This window comes from Oncorhynchus kisutch, linkage group LG6, assembly GCF_002021735.2.
Source record: "Oncorhynchus kisutch isolate 150728-3 linkage group LG6, Okis_V2, whole genome shotgun sequence".
Lineage (NCBI taxonomy): Eukaryota > Metazoa > Chordata > Actinopteri > Salmoniformes > Salmonidae > Oncorhynchus > Oncorhynchus kisutch.
In genome coordinates this window covers 80,325,726-80,338,673 of record NC_034179.2, presented here as the reverse complement: position 1 = coordinate 80,338,673, position 12,948 = coordinate 80,325,726, and the positions used below count along the sequence as shown (strand labels likewise).

The 12,948-nt window shown below is 44.4% G+C and overlaps 1 protein-coding gene across 2 annotated transcripts in view; it reads left to right on the top strand.

Annotated features, from left to right (window-relative positions):
- Positions 1-6,750, top strand: part of LOC109879637 (forkhead box protein K2) — a 30,367-nt gene extending 23,617 nt beyond the window's left edge. The window contains exons 6-9 of one of the 2 annotated variants that reach the window (XM_031827818.1): positions 4,453-4,649; positions 4,770-5,051; positions 5,320-5,469; positions 6,250-6,750. In XM_031827818.1, the coding sequence (XP_031683678.1) occupies positions 4,453-4,649; positions 4,770-5,051; positions 5,320-5,469; positions 6,250-6,467 (847 nt within the window). In that variant the 3' untranslated portion in view covers positions 6,468-6,750. Of the gene's footprint in view, positions 1-4,452; positions 4,650-4,769; positions 5,052-5,277; positions 5,470-6,249 lie in introns of both variants that reach the window. The other variant, XM_031827817.1, reaches the window with a different exon arrangement.
- The last annotated feature ends 6,198 nt before the right edge of the window (positions 6,751-12,948 follow it).

Here is a 12,948-nt window from a genome sequence, read left to right as displayed (position 1 = left end):
GTGGTGAGGGTAGGCAACAACATCTCCACCCCGCTGATCCTCAACACTGGGGCCCCACAAGGGTGCGTTCTGAGCCCTCTCCTGTACTCCCTGTTCACCCACGACTGCGTGGCCACGCACGCCTCCAACTCAATCATCAAGTTTGTGGACGACACAACAGTGGTAGGCTTGATTACCAACAATGACGAGACGGCCTACAGGGAGGAGGTGAGGGCCTTCGGAGTGTGGTGTCAGGAAAATAACCTCACACTCAACGTCAACAAAACTATGGAGATGATTGTAGACTTCAGGAAACAGCAGAGGGAACACTCCCCTATCCACATCGATGGAACAGTAGTGGAGAGGGTAGTAAGTTTTAAGTTCCTCGGCGTACACATCAGACAAACTGAATTGGTCCACCCACACAGATAGCATCGTGAAGAAGGCGCAGCAGCGCCTTTTCAACCTCAGGAGGCTGAAGAAATTCAGCTTGTCACCAAAAGCACTCACAAACTTCTACAGATGCACAATCGAGAGCATCCTGTCGGGCTGTATCACCGCCTGGTACGGCAACTGCTCCGCCCACAACCGTAAGGCTCTCCAGAGGGTAGTGAGGTCTGCACAACGCATCACCGGGGGCAAACTACCTGCCCTTCCTGTGACACCACCCGATGTCACAGGAAGATCATCAAGGACAAAAACCACCCGAGCCACTGCCTGTTCACCCCGCTATCATCCAGAAGGCGAGGTCAGTACAGGTGCATCAAAGCTGGGACCGAGAGACTGAAAAACAGCTTCTATCTCAAGGCCATCAGACTGTTAAACAGCCACCACTAACATTGAGTGGCTGCTGCCAACACACTGACTCAACTCCAGCCACTTCAATAATGGGAATTGATGGGAAATTATGTAAAATATATCACTAGCCACTTTAAACAATGCTACATAATATAATGTTTACATACCCTACATTATTCATCTCATATGTATACGTATATACTGTACTCAATACCATCTACTGCATCTTGCCTATGCCGCTCTGTACCATCACTCATTCATATATCTTTATGTACATATTCTTTATCCCCTTACACTTGTGTCTATAAGGTAGTAGTTTTGGAATTGTTAGCTAGATTACTTGTTGGTTATTACTGCATTGTGGGAACTAGAAGCACAAGCATTTCGCTACACTCGCATTTAACATCTGCTAACCATGTGTGTGACAAATAAAATTTGATTTGATTTTGATTTGACAACGGCCAGTGAAAGTGCAGGGCGCCAAATTCAAACACATCTCATAATTAAAATACCTCAAACATACAAGTATTATACACCATTTTAAAGGAACTTGTTGTTAATCCCACCACAGTGTCCGATTTCAAAAAGGCTTTACGACGAAAGTATACCATGCGATTATGTTCGGTCAGCACCTAGTCACAAAAAAAACAGCCATTTTCCAGAGTCACAAAAAGCAGAAATGGAGATGAAAATGAATCACAAACCTTTGATCTTCATCAGATGGCACTCATTGGACTTCATGTTACACAATACATACATGTATGTTTTGTTTGATAAAGTTCATATTTATATCCCAAAATCTCAGTTTACATTGGCACGTTATGTTCAGTAATATTTTGCCTCCAAAACATCCAGTGATTTTGCAGAGCCACATTAATTTACAGGAATACTCATCATAAACGTTGATAAAAGTTACAAGTGTTATGCATAGAATTAAAGATATTCTTCTCGTTAATGCAACCGCTGTGTCAGATTTCAAAAAAAACTTTCCGGCAAAAGCACATCATGCGATAATCTGAGTACAGCACTCAGCCACCATACAGATACCCACCATGTTGTGGAGTCAACAAAAGTCAGAAATAGCATTATAAATATTCACTTACCTTTTGATGATCTTCATCGGAATGAACTCCCAGGAATCCCAGTTCCACAATAAATGTTCGATAAAGTCCATTTATGTCCAAACACCTCCTTTTTGTTTGTGCGTTTAGTCCAGTAATCCAAATGCACAACGCGTGAGCGCTAAACCCAGACGAAAAGTCTAAAAAGTTCTATTACAGTTTGTAGAAACATGTCAAACAATGTACAGAATCAATCTTTAGGATGTTTTTATCAGATATCTTCAATAATGTTTCAACAATTCCTTTGTCTATAGAAATGAAAAGGAACAGAGCTCGTGCTCACGGCTGTGCGCGTGACTAAAGGCTTTCAACCAGACCACTGGTTCAAACAGCTCTCATTATCTCCCCCTTCACAGTAGAATCCTGAAACAAAGTTCTAAAAACTGCTGACATCTAGTGGAAGCCTTAGGAAGTGCAATTTGATCGAATTTACACTGTTTATTGGATAGGTAATGACTTAAACTACAAACCTCAGATTTCCCACTTCCTGGTTGGATTTTTCTCAGGTTTTTGCCTGCCATATGGGTTCTGTTACACTCCGACATCATTCAAACAGTTTTAGAAACTTCAGTGTTCTATCCAAATCTACTAATAATATGCATATCCTAGCTTCTGGGCCGGAGTAGCAGGCAGTTTACTCTGGGCACGCTTTTCATCCGAATGTGGAAACAGCACCTCCCAGCCATAAGAAGTTAACCGACTTGCCTAGTCAAATAAATGTTAAATGATTTTTTTTTTAAATGTGTTTGTTTGTAAATATGACTATGGGAGAAAGCGTGAGCATTTGGTTCCAGCTGTGTATTGACAGGGGTCCTGTTTTATATTGACAGTCAAGTGTTTGTTTTTTGTTTTTTTCCAATAGAGGGATCAGGGACGTGCAACTATAGTTTTCCTTCACAGAAAACACATTAGTGCAACACATTCGGCAGAAAATAGCTTCATCTTAATCAGATGACAACCAAAGTGCAGCGTTATTTAGCAAGTAAATGGGCTTACAATGAAAAAGCAAGGTATTTGTTGCAAAAAAAGCTGCTACATTTCCTAATGTTTTGCTTAAAGTTAGTTGATCTTGCATTTTCCTGGAGAAAATGAGTCTGGCTACACTGAGTTTAGTGCTGGAGAAAATTAGCTCAACATCAGTCAGTGCTGTCTGCTGATAGGTTTTCTATGAATTCTCATCCGAGTGGAGAAATGCAACTGAAGCACAAAATGTGTGATGCTGAGCAGAAATTACAATAAGAAGCATATTACATCTGCATTTACAAAATGCAGCAAGATAACACAATTTTGTTAGAAAAAGCAGAATTCTGCGTTAAAGCACAATACTTCGAAAACTAGCAAATTAAACATTATGTGGCTGAATTAATTAGGGTGACGGTGCTTCATATAGTGTTAGCTTTCTCCCGTGTTTGAGAACTCAACTCAAAGCCCTTTGGATAAGTTATTTGTACAGCTGCCACGATCTTGGTTTCCTTGTGCCTTTTCTCCTCTCCATTCTCGGGCTGTCTTCTCCTCCCCAGGCCCGTTGCCCTAGTGACTCCAGACTCCACACAGACACAGCATGTACACATGCTGCAGCAGAGCCAGTACTGTTTGTTCTTGAGACAAGCATGTTTCAAAACTTTGTTCATTTGCACACTGTCTCATTTACATTTGCTTTTAAATGTCCAAACTCACCAAAAATGCCATTCAGTAGCTCCTATTTAGGAAATCCAGATCATAAAGTTATACGTGTACGTCTTTGCAATTCATTTATATTAGTTTGCACTCTTTAGCGTATTTAGTTGGCATCCTCCATGGAAATGTTCTATTACTTGTGCAAATTTTGTTAGCATTCTATTAATAGACGGCCAATAGTTTTTTTTTTTTTTTTTGCGGCCTTGTTTACTAAGCCGGTAATACCGTATATCCCAGGATGCAATCAAGACGGTATGACAATGTGAAAGTATGGATACCGCCCAACTCTAGGAGACAAAAAAAATACATTCCCCAAAACCTTCTCAATTAAATGTTAACAGCAAAACAGGCTTACCTGGCAGAGTTCTATCATGAGTATTTGATCAATCGGATGGGCTTTTTTTCCCCCGCAAAATTCTCAATTAGTGGTATTGCATGCAAATCAAAATGTATTTTTTTCCAGGGCCCAAAAATGGTCTTCAAATGTGATTTTTAGTATTGGTGTGGACTCGACATCACATTTCATTGTTTCTCTAAGAATAATTGTAATTTTGAGTGAAAAACGATAAAATCCCATACTGGGAAAAATATAACTGGACTGAATTTGGGAAAATACTGTGTATTTGAAGCTAGGAAATGTTTTGTATTTTGCGATACGTTTCATAATTTTAAAGTAGCTCTCATGATATAAAAGGTTGGACACCTCAGCTTTACGGTTAGATTGGCATGTTTGTGCCATCGCCTTGTGGCCATATGTGGTCACTATAATATTCCCATTGGGAAAGTGTGACTGGTGGAGTGTGACTAGGGTGGTAAATTTCAATGCATATGTAAATCTAGAGCATTTTTAAAGCCTATCTGCTTTTCCCTTTCACAGGAGTGCCCCAGTCTCCCCTAATCACTCTGGGGTGCTCTCGGCCCACTCGAGTGGGGTGCAGACCCCTGACAGCCTATCCCGAGAGGGTTCCCCTGTCCCCATGGAACCAGAGCCCGCTCTGGCCCCGCCCCCTGCCACGGCAGTCCAGCCCAAACTAGCTGTCATCCAGGAGGCCCGCTTTGCACAGAGTACACCAGGTGAGAGATGCCCATTTTTGTCCAATCACATTGTTGGGAGTCTTCTCCAATCCTATGTACAAATGTGCAGTCGTCACATGTGGATCCTCCGTTAAAGAAAGCAATTGTTTGTTTGTCCAGGCTCTCCTCTCAACAGCCAACCGGTGCTCATCACGGTTCAGCGTCAGTTACCTCAGACCATAAAGCCGGTGACCTATGCCGTGGCCACGCCTGTGACTACCAGCACCAACCAGAACCAGCAGCCCGTCATGCAGACTGTGCACGTTGTCCACCAGATCCCTGCCATGTCTGTCACCAGCGTGGCCGGGCTCAGCACCGCCAACACCTACACAGTGGCCACCCCCACCATGGTCACCCTCCAGACTGAGCCCCAGGAGAACGGAGACTACTCAGAGGCCAAAGGTGAGGGGATTGTGTGTGTGTAGATGGACAGATTGTGTTGACTCAAGGTAGTAGTGGTTTCAGCCAGGTTTACATAGGTCTGTTTTACCCTTGACCAAGGCACCTGTGTATATGTGTTTTCTTAGTAAATGTGAAATGTATCTCATGTTGATCAGTTATTGTAGTGCTTGTTTGGTGTTATGTTATTAGAGGTCATTGACATCTTTTTTCCTATGTTTGTCTCTAGTAAAAGTAGAATCTGTTCCAACCATCACCCATGCCTCTATAGGCGGTGGCAGTCGCATCATCCAGACGACCCAGTCGGCCACGCCCTTTAAGACGCTGACCTCAGTGCAGCCGGCCCTGGGCCAGCACCAGCTCCCCATAAAGACCATCGCACAGAACGGCACCCACCTGATGCCAATGCAGGCCGCTGCAGGTGAGACACTGGCTTAGAATGGATCCGGTCAAAGCACTTTATCCGTACCTTGTAGTCTACCACTTCTCTGGCCCCATCTGTAGTCTACCACTGCTCTGGTCCCATCTGTAGTCTACCACTGCTCTGGCCCCATCTGTAGTCTACCACTGCTCTGGCCCCATCTGTAGTCTACCACTGCTCTGGCCCCATCTGTAGTCTACCACTGCTCTGGCCCCATCTGTAGTCTACCACTGCTCTGGCCCCATCTGTAGTCTACCACTGCTCTGGCCCCATCTGTAGTCTACCACTGCTCTGGCCCCATCTGTAGTCTACCACTGCTCTGGCCCCATCTGTAGTCTACCACTGCTCTGGCCCCATCTGTAGTCTACCACTGCTCTGGCCCCATCTGTAGTCTACCACTGCTCTGGCCCCACCTGTAGTCTACCACTGCTCTGGCCCCACCTGTAGTCTACCACTGCTCTGGCCGCACCTGTAGTCTACCACTGCTCTGGCCGCACCTGTAGTCTACCACTGCTCTGGCCGCATCTGTAGTCTACCACTGTTGTGAGTAGTCCCTGTTTGTTTAATTAACTAGAATTCATGCAGCATACTTGTCAGGGCTGCTCTGCAGTGTGTTTGTGTATCTCGAAGAGCCATATGAATACCTGTCTGGCTGGAGTTTCCTACACTGTTTTGAAAAGTACACTTTTTAATTTTTTTATTGGCATCTGTTCTAAGACATTAGATTACTTGGCACTGAAATATTTATATATTTTCCCTCTTCTTCCTCCCTATGTTCAGCCACAGCTGTTGCGAGTCCTCTCCACTTGCTGGCCACTCACGCCTCCGCTTCAGCCTCCCTCCCGACCAAACGACAGAACGGAGCCCAGGCGGCCAGCGATCAGCCCAACGCTAAGCGCATCAAAACAGAGGAAGGGGACAGCGCCACCCCCACCGCAACACGCGTAGCAGATACGGACTCGTCGGCAGCCAATGACCAAGCCAGCCACCACAACTAGTCTTCTATAACAACACCACACCATCTTGTTTTTTTTTTCTTCCTACCATTTATTTCCCCCTTCTTCCATTGACTCCCAAGGTGCCAAAAGGAGAAGATTTTCAGTTGGTTTAACCATTGTAGAGGATTGGAAAATATGACCACCCCTTTAAAAAAAAAAAAGACTGAAGAGAATATTTAGTTGAGATTTGAAAAAAGGACAACTAGGACAAAGTAGAACTCTAATTTGAAGGTACCCCTGTGAGACATCGCCACGGAGGAGGATGACGACTACTCCAAGACCACAGGAAGCCTTAACAACAATTAACCTTTAACATGATGAGCTGAACTTTGACCACCTGCAGCGAGCAGTTTGGCTGAGGCCCATGTTAGCCCGGCGGTCGCACGGTACCTCTGTCTCAACTACCTCAGTGCAGATTGGGGGCCACGGTCAAGGGCACCACTCAACGGACCCATGGGATGACTGGACGAAGTGACCAACTAGCAGCATGAGAAGCATTTGACCCAAACATGACAATTCCTGGACCTTTGGCAGCTAGCCTTTCATATACTGACCTAGCCTTATTGCTGCTGTAAGTAGTAATGCAGTATTTTGTTGTTCATATGTGGACCATAGGATCTGTTTTGGATGTATTTTCATTTATATAGGTAAAGTAATAATTGAAATAAAGAAAGCATTACAGCAGTGGGGTCTGACATTACAGCAGTGGGGTCTGACATTACAGCAGTGGGGTCTGACATTACAGCAGTGGGGTCTGACATTACAGCAGTGGGGTCTGACATTACAGCAGTGGGGTCTGACATTACAGCAGTGGGGTCTGACATTACAGCAGTGGGGTCTGACATTACAGCAGTGGGGTCTGACATTACAGCAGTGGGGTCTGACATTACAGCAGTGGGGTCTGACATTACAGCAGTGGGGTCTGACATTACAGCAGTGGGGTCTGACATTACAGCAGTGGGGTCTGACATTACAGCAGTGGGGTCTGACATTACAGCAGTGGGGTCTGACATTACAGCAGTGGGGTCTGACATTACAGCAGTGGGGTCTGACATTACAGCAGTGGGGTCTGACATTACAGCAGTGGGGTCTGACATTACAGCAGTGGGGTCTGACATTACAGCAGTGGGGTCTGACATTACAGCAGTGGGGTCTGACATTACAGCAGTGGGGTCTGACATTACAGCAGTGGGGTCTGACATTACAGCAGTGGGGTCTGACATTACAGCAGTGGGGTCTGACATTACAGCAGTGGGGTCTGACATTACAGCAGTGGGGTCTGACATTACAGCAGTGGGGTCTGACATTACAGCAGTGGGGTCTGACATTACAGCAGTGGGGTCTGACATTACAGCAGTGGGGTCTGACATTACAGCAGTGGGGTCTGGCATTACAGCAGTGGGGTCTGGCATTACAGCAGTGGGGTCTGGCATTACAGCAGTGGGGTCTGGCATTACAGCAGTGGGGTCTGGCATTACAGCAGTGGGGTCTGGCATTACAGCAGTGGGGTCTGGCATTACAGCAGTGGGGTCTGGCATTACAGCAGTGGGGTCTGGCATTACAGCAGTGGGGTCTGACATTACAGCAGTGGGGTCTGACATTACAGCAGTGGGGTCTGACATTACAGCAGTGGGGTCTGACATTACAGCAGTGGGGTCTGACATTACAGCAGTGGGGTCTGACATTACAGCAGTGGGGTCTGACATTACAGCAGTGGGGTCTGACATTACAGCAGTGGGGTCTGACATTACAGCAGTGGGGTCTGACATTACAGCAGTGGGGTCTGACATTACAGCAGTGGGGTCTGACATTACAGCAGTGGGGTCTGACATTACAGCAGTGGGGTCTGACATTACAGCAGTGGGGTCTGACATTACAGCAGTGGGGTCTGACATTACAGCAGTGGGGTCTGACATTACAGCAGTGGGGTCTGACATTACAGCAGTGGGGTCTGACATTACAGCAGTGGGGTCTGACATTACAGCAGTGGGGTCTGACATTACAGCAGTGGGGTCTGACATTACAGCAGTGGGGTCTGACATTACAGCAGTGGGGTCTGACATTACAGCAGTGGGGTCTGACATTACAGCAGTGGGGTCTGACATTACAGCAGTGGGGTCTGACATTACAGCAGTGGGGTCTGACATTACAGCAGTGGGGTCTGACATTACAGCAGTGGGGTCTGACATTACAGCAGTGGGGTCTGACATTACAGCAGTGGGGTCTGACATTACAGCAGTGGGGTCTGACATTACAGCAGTGGGGTCTGACATTACAGCAGTGGGGTCTGACATTACAGCAGTGGGGTCTGACATTACAGCAGTGGGGTCTGACATTACAGCAGTGGGGTCTGACATTACAGCAGTGGGGTCTGACATTACAGCAGTGGGGTCTGACATTACAGCAGTGGGGTCTGACATTACAGCAGTGGGGTCTGACATTACAGCAGTGGGGTCTGACATTACAGCAGTGGGGTCTGACCACACAGCAGTGGGGTCTGACATTTCAATCACTCCAACTGAACTTCAACATCCTCGCTGTTACTTTGTATGTGGACTTTTTTTCTTTTCAGTGTTGTTTCTTTTTTACAATTCTATCAATGGAGTGTTTTCCCCCCTGTCAAATCCATGTTCTGTCATATCCAAATCAATTTGCTTTGTTACACTTACATATTTTCATACTTGCACAGATAACCAGTAAGATATAAACTAATTCCATGTGTAGTTGATCAGATGCCTCATCGAGCTTTCATGTAACAGACTACAGAAAAGTACCCGAGCCGTTAACGCTTGAATCCTTAGTTGAAACTATACCAAAGGGGTCACTCCACCTCTGTTTTTGGTCAAAAGCTGAGTGATGGGCCTGGAGAAATGTAACCACTCTCAGATTGACAGGTGGATCTATGGATGCCAGGACTGACTATCCATGATATCACAATTGTGGGTTTTAACCATGTTTTGAGACTATACCGTGCTTTACATTTCCATTGTTTGCAAACATTGGCGTAGAACATGTTTATATTCTGATGGGGTACGAGAGTTGAACTAAGCTCATTAGGCGTTTTATAAGTTATTATTCAAGATTAGATGGGTATATCATTCATTTAAGTCAGAAAATTGATGTAGCAACTAAGGATTCTAGCTTTAACTGTACATTTAACAGAAGAAAAGAGCTGCTTAAAACCAGACCAGATCTGCACTTGGTAAAATGTTTTTTGTTTTTTCTCTCTCGTTATCCTTGGCTGTGGTGACTTCGGTGTGTGGACAGACCCTTTGCTTGATTATTTAATTCTGTTCCAACAACCTGACGAGTCTGTCTTCAGATTGTATATGTTCCAAACTAAAGATACAAGTGATGGATATTTGTTCCGCTTTAGTGGAAAATGCTTTTTTTTATTTTATATAAATTAATTTAAAACCTTTTCACTCTCTATTTTACTTGTCCAAAGGTTTCACCACAACAGTGATCAGATCTTCTGCTCTCAGTATGCATTTAATTCCCAGATGTTTCAGAGACAACACGCTAGAGCAGCTGATGGCAGACTACTTAGAAGCAGCTCATGGCCATTCTATTTCCTCTGACCAGATTATCCTCCTCCAATTATACATGTTGAATCGCTGCTGTTCATCATGGCCACCCGTCATGGCCACCCGTTCCTTTTAGCCGTTCATCTTTCTGGTGTGTCCCCCCTAACAATACAACTAGAGAGTGACACACCATGGCCTCTTTTGCTGAGGATCTGCCATTTAGCACACAAGACATTCACTTGTGATTGAAGAGTTATTTTGTTGCCTTTTGACAGCTTCTGTAGGGAAATTAGACATGCTTACTTTTAAAGCCCTTTTATTATATTGGTCATTGTGTGAATTACGATTTTGACAGTGTCCCAATTGACCACCGAGGGGTGGTATTGGCATGGTAAGCCAAACCTGTCTTCACATAACACACAGTGTGCACAAAACAAGATCTCCTTCCTAATACTGAGTTGCGGAACCCCCTCCCAGCACTTTGCCCTCAGAACAGACTCAATTTGTCAGGGCATGGACTCTACAAGGCATCGAAAGCGTTCCACAAGCATTTCGCTACACCCGCAATAACATCTGCTAAATGTGTATGTGACCAATACGATTTGATTTGGCCCATGTTGACTCCACAGTTGCTTCCCATAGTTGTGTCAAGTTGACTGGATGTCCTTTTGGTGGTGGACTATTCTTGATACACATGGGAAATTGAGCGTGAAAACCCCAGCAGCGTTGCAGTTCTTGACAAACTGGTGCACCTAGCACTTACTACCATAACCTGTTCAAAGGCACAAATTATTTTGTCTTGCCCATTCACCCTCAATGGCACACACACACAATCTGTGTACAATCAACTCCAGGCTTAAAAAATATTCTTTAACCTGTCACCTCCCCTTCATCTACACTGATTTGAAGTAGATGACAAGTGACCTCAATTAATGAATTGTAGCTTTCAGCTGGATTCACCTGGTCAGTGTAATGGAAAGAGCAGATGTTCCTAATGATATGTACACTCCGTGTGACCTGGCGCCAAACATGTAAAACAAGCAACATTTGCTGGACTAAAATGCTTCACTCATTAGTATGATTCTGTCATACTCTATTTGGCATGACATTGTTACATTGTCATAGCCGGGGTTTGTTAGAATTCCAGCTTGGTATTAGGTGTGTTTGTGATTTCAATTTAGCTTTACTTTCTTTCCGACCATATGCCCCTAAAATGCTCGTGTCAGATTTGTATGACTTCACAAGCAACAATTAATGCAGTCATGACACGCATGCTAAATGAAACTCAATGCTTGTCTTTCATCCTAATAGCAAAGCCAACTCAAACAGGAGTGCAAGTTGGAAATGTAGATTATCAAGCAGGTTCTAGATACTGTGCCTTCAAAGTATTCATGCCCCTTGACTTAAGTCCACATTTTGAGTCAATTCAAAATGGATTCAGTTTTTTCTTCTCGTTTTTAGACATTTTAGTGAATTTAAGAGAATATGAATATATTTACCTACATACAGTGAGTGCATTCGGAAAGTATTCAGACCTAGACTTTTTCCACATTTGTTACGTTACAGCCTTATTCTAAAATTGATTAAATAATTTTTTCCCCCTCATCAATCTACACTACCCCATAATGACACAGCAAAAAAACATTTTTTAGAAATACCTTATTTACGTAAGTATTCAGACCCTTTGCTATGACAATGTAAATTGAGCTCAGGTGTATACTGTTTCCGTTGATAGTCCTTGATGTTTCTATGACTTGACTGGAGTCCACCTGCAGTAAATTCAATTGATAGGACATTCATTGGAAAGACACACACCTGTCTATATAAGGTCCCACAGTTGACAGTGCATGTCAGAGCACAAACCAAGCCAAGTGTTCGAAGGAATTGGTCACCCGATGGTCACTGACAGAGCTCCAGAGTTCCTCTGTGGAGATGGGAGAACCTTCCAGAAGGACAACCATCTCTGCTACACTTCACCAATCAGGTCTTTATGGTAGATTGGCCAGACGGAAGCTACTCCTCAGTAAAAGGCACATGACAGCCCACTTAGAGTTTGCCAAAAGAACCTCGAGGACTCTCGGACAATGAGAAACAACATTATCTGGTCTGATGAAACCAAGATTGAACTCTTTGGCCTGAAAGCCAAGCATCACTTCTGGAGGAAACCTGGCACCATCCCTACGGTGAAACATGGTGGTGGCAGCATCATGCTGTGGGGATGTTTTTCAGTGGCAGGGACTGGGAGACTAGTCAGGATCGAGAGAAAGATGAAAGGAGCAAAGTACAAAGAGATTCTTGATGAAAACCTGCTCAGGACCTCAGACTGGGGAGAAGGTTCACTAGGACAACGCAGGAGTGGCTTTGGGACAAGTCTCTGAATATCCTTGAGTGGCCCAGCCAGAGCCCGGACTTGAACCCGATCAAACATCTCCAGAGAGACCTGAAAATAGCTGTGCAGCGACACTCCCTATCCAACCTGACAAAGCTTGAGAGGATCTGTAGAGAAGAATGGAAGAAACTCCCCAAATACAGGTGTGCGAAGTTTGCAGGATCATACCCAAGAAGACTCGAGGCTGTAATTCCTGCTAAAGGTGCATTAACAAAGTACTGAGTAAAGAGTCTGAATACTTAAGTAAATGTGATATTTTAGGGGTTTTTTTGGTTAATAGATTTGCAAAAATGTCAAACCTGTTTTTGCTTTGTCACTATGGGTACTGTGTGTAGATTAACGAGGGAAAATAACTTTTTAATGAATTTTAGTATAAGGATGTAACGTAAGAAAATGTAGAAAAAGTCCAGGTGTATGAATACTTTCTGAATGCACTAAGTGGCATTCCCACAGATCGGACGTCATGACTTGAGATGACGTTCCCTGTTTGTGCCTGATTTTGGTCTAGTACACCCCTCTGCCTGCAACACCCCATCGCAGCACAGGTACTATGTAAAAATGTTAC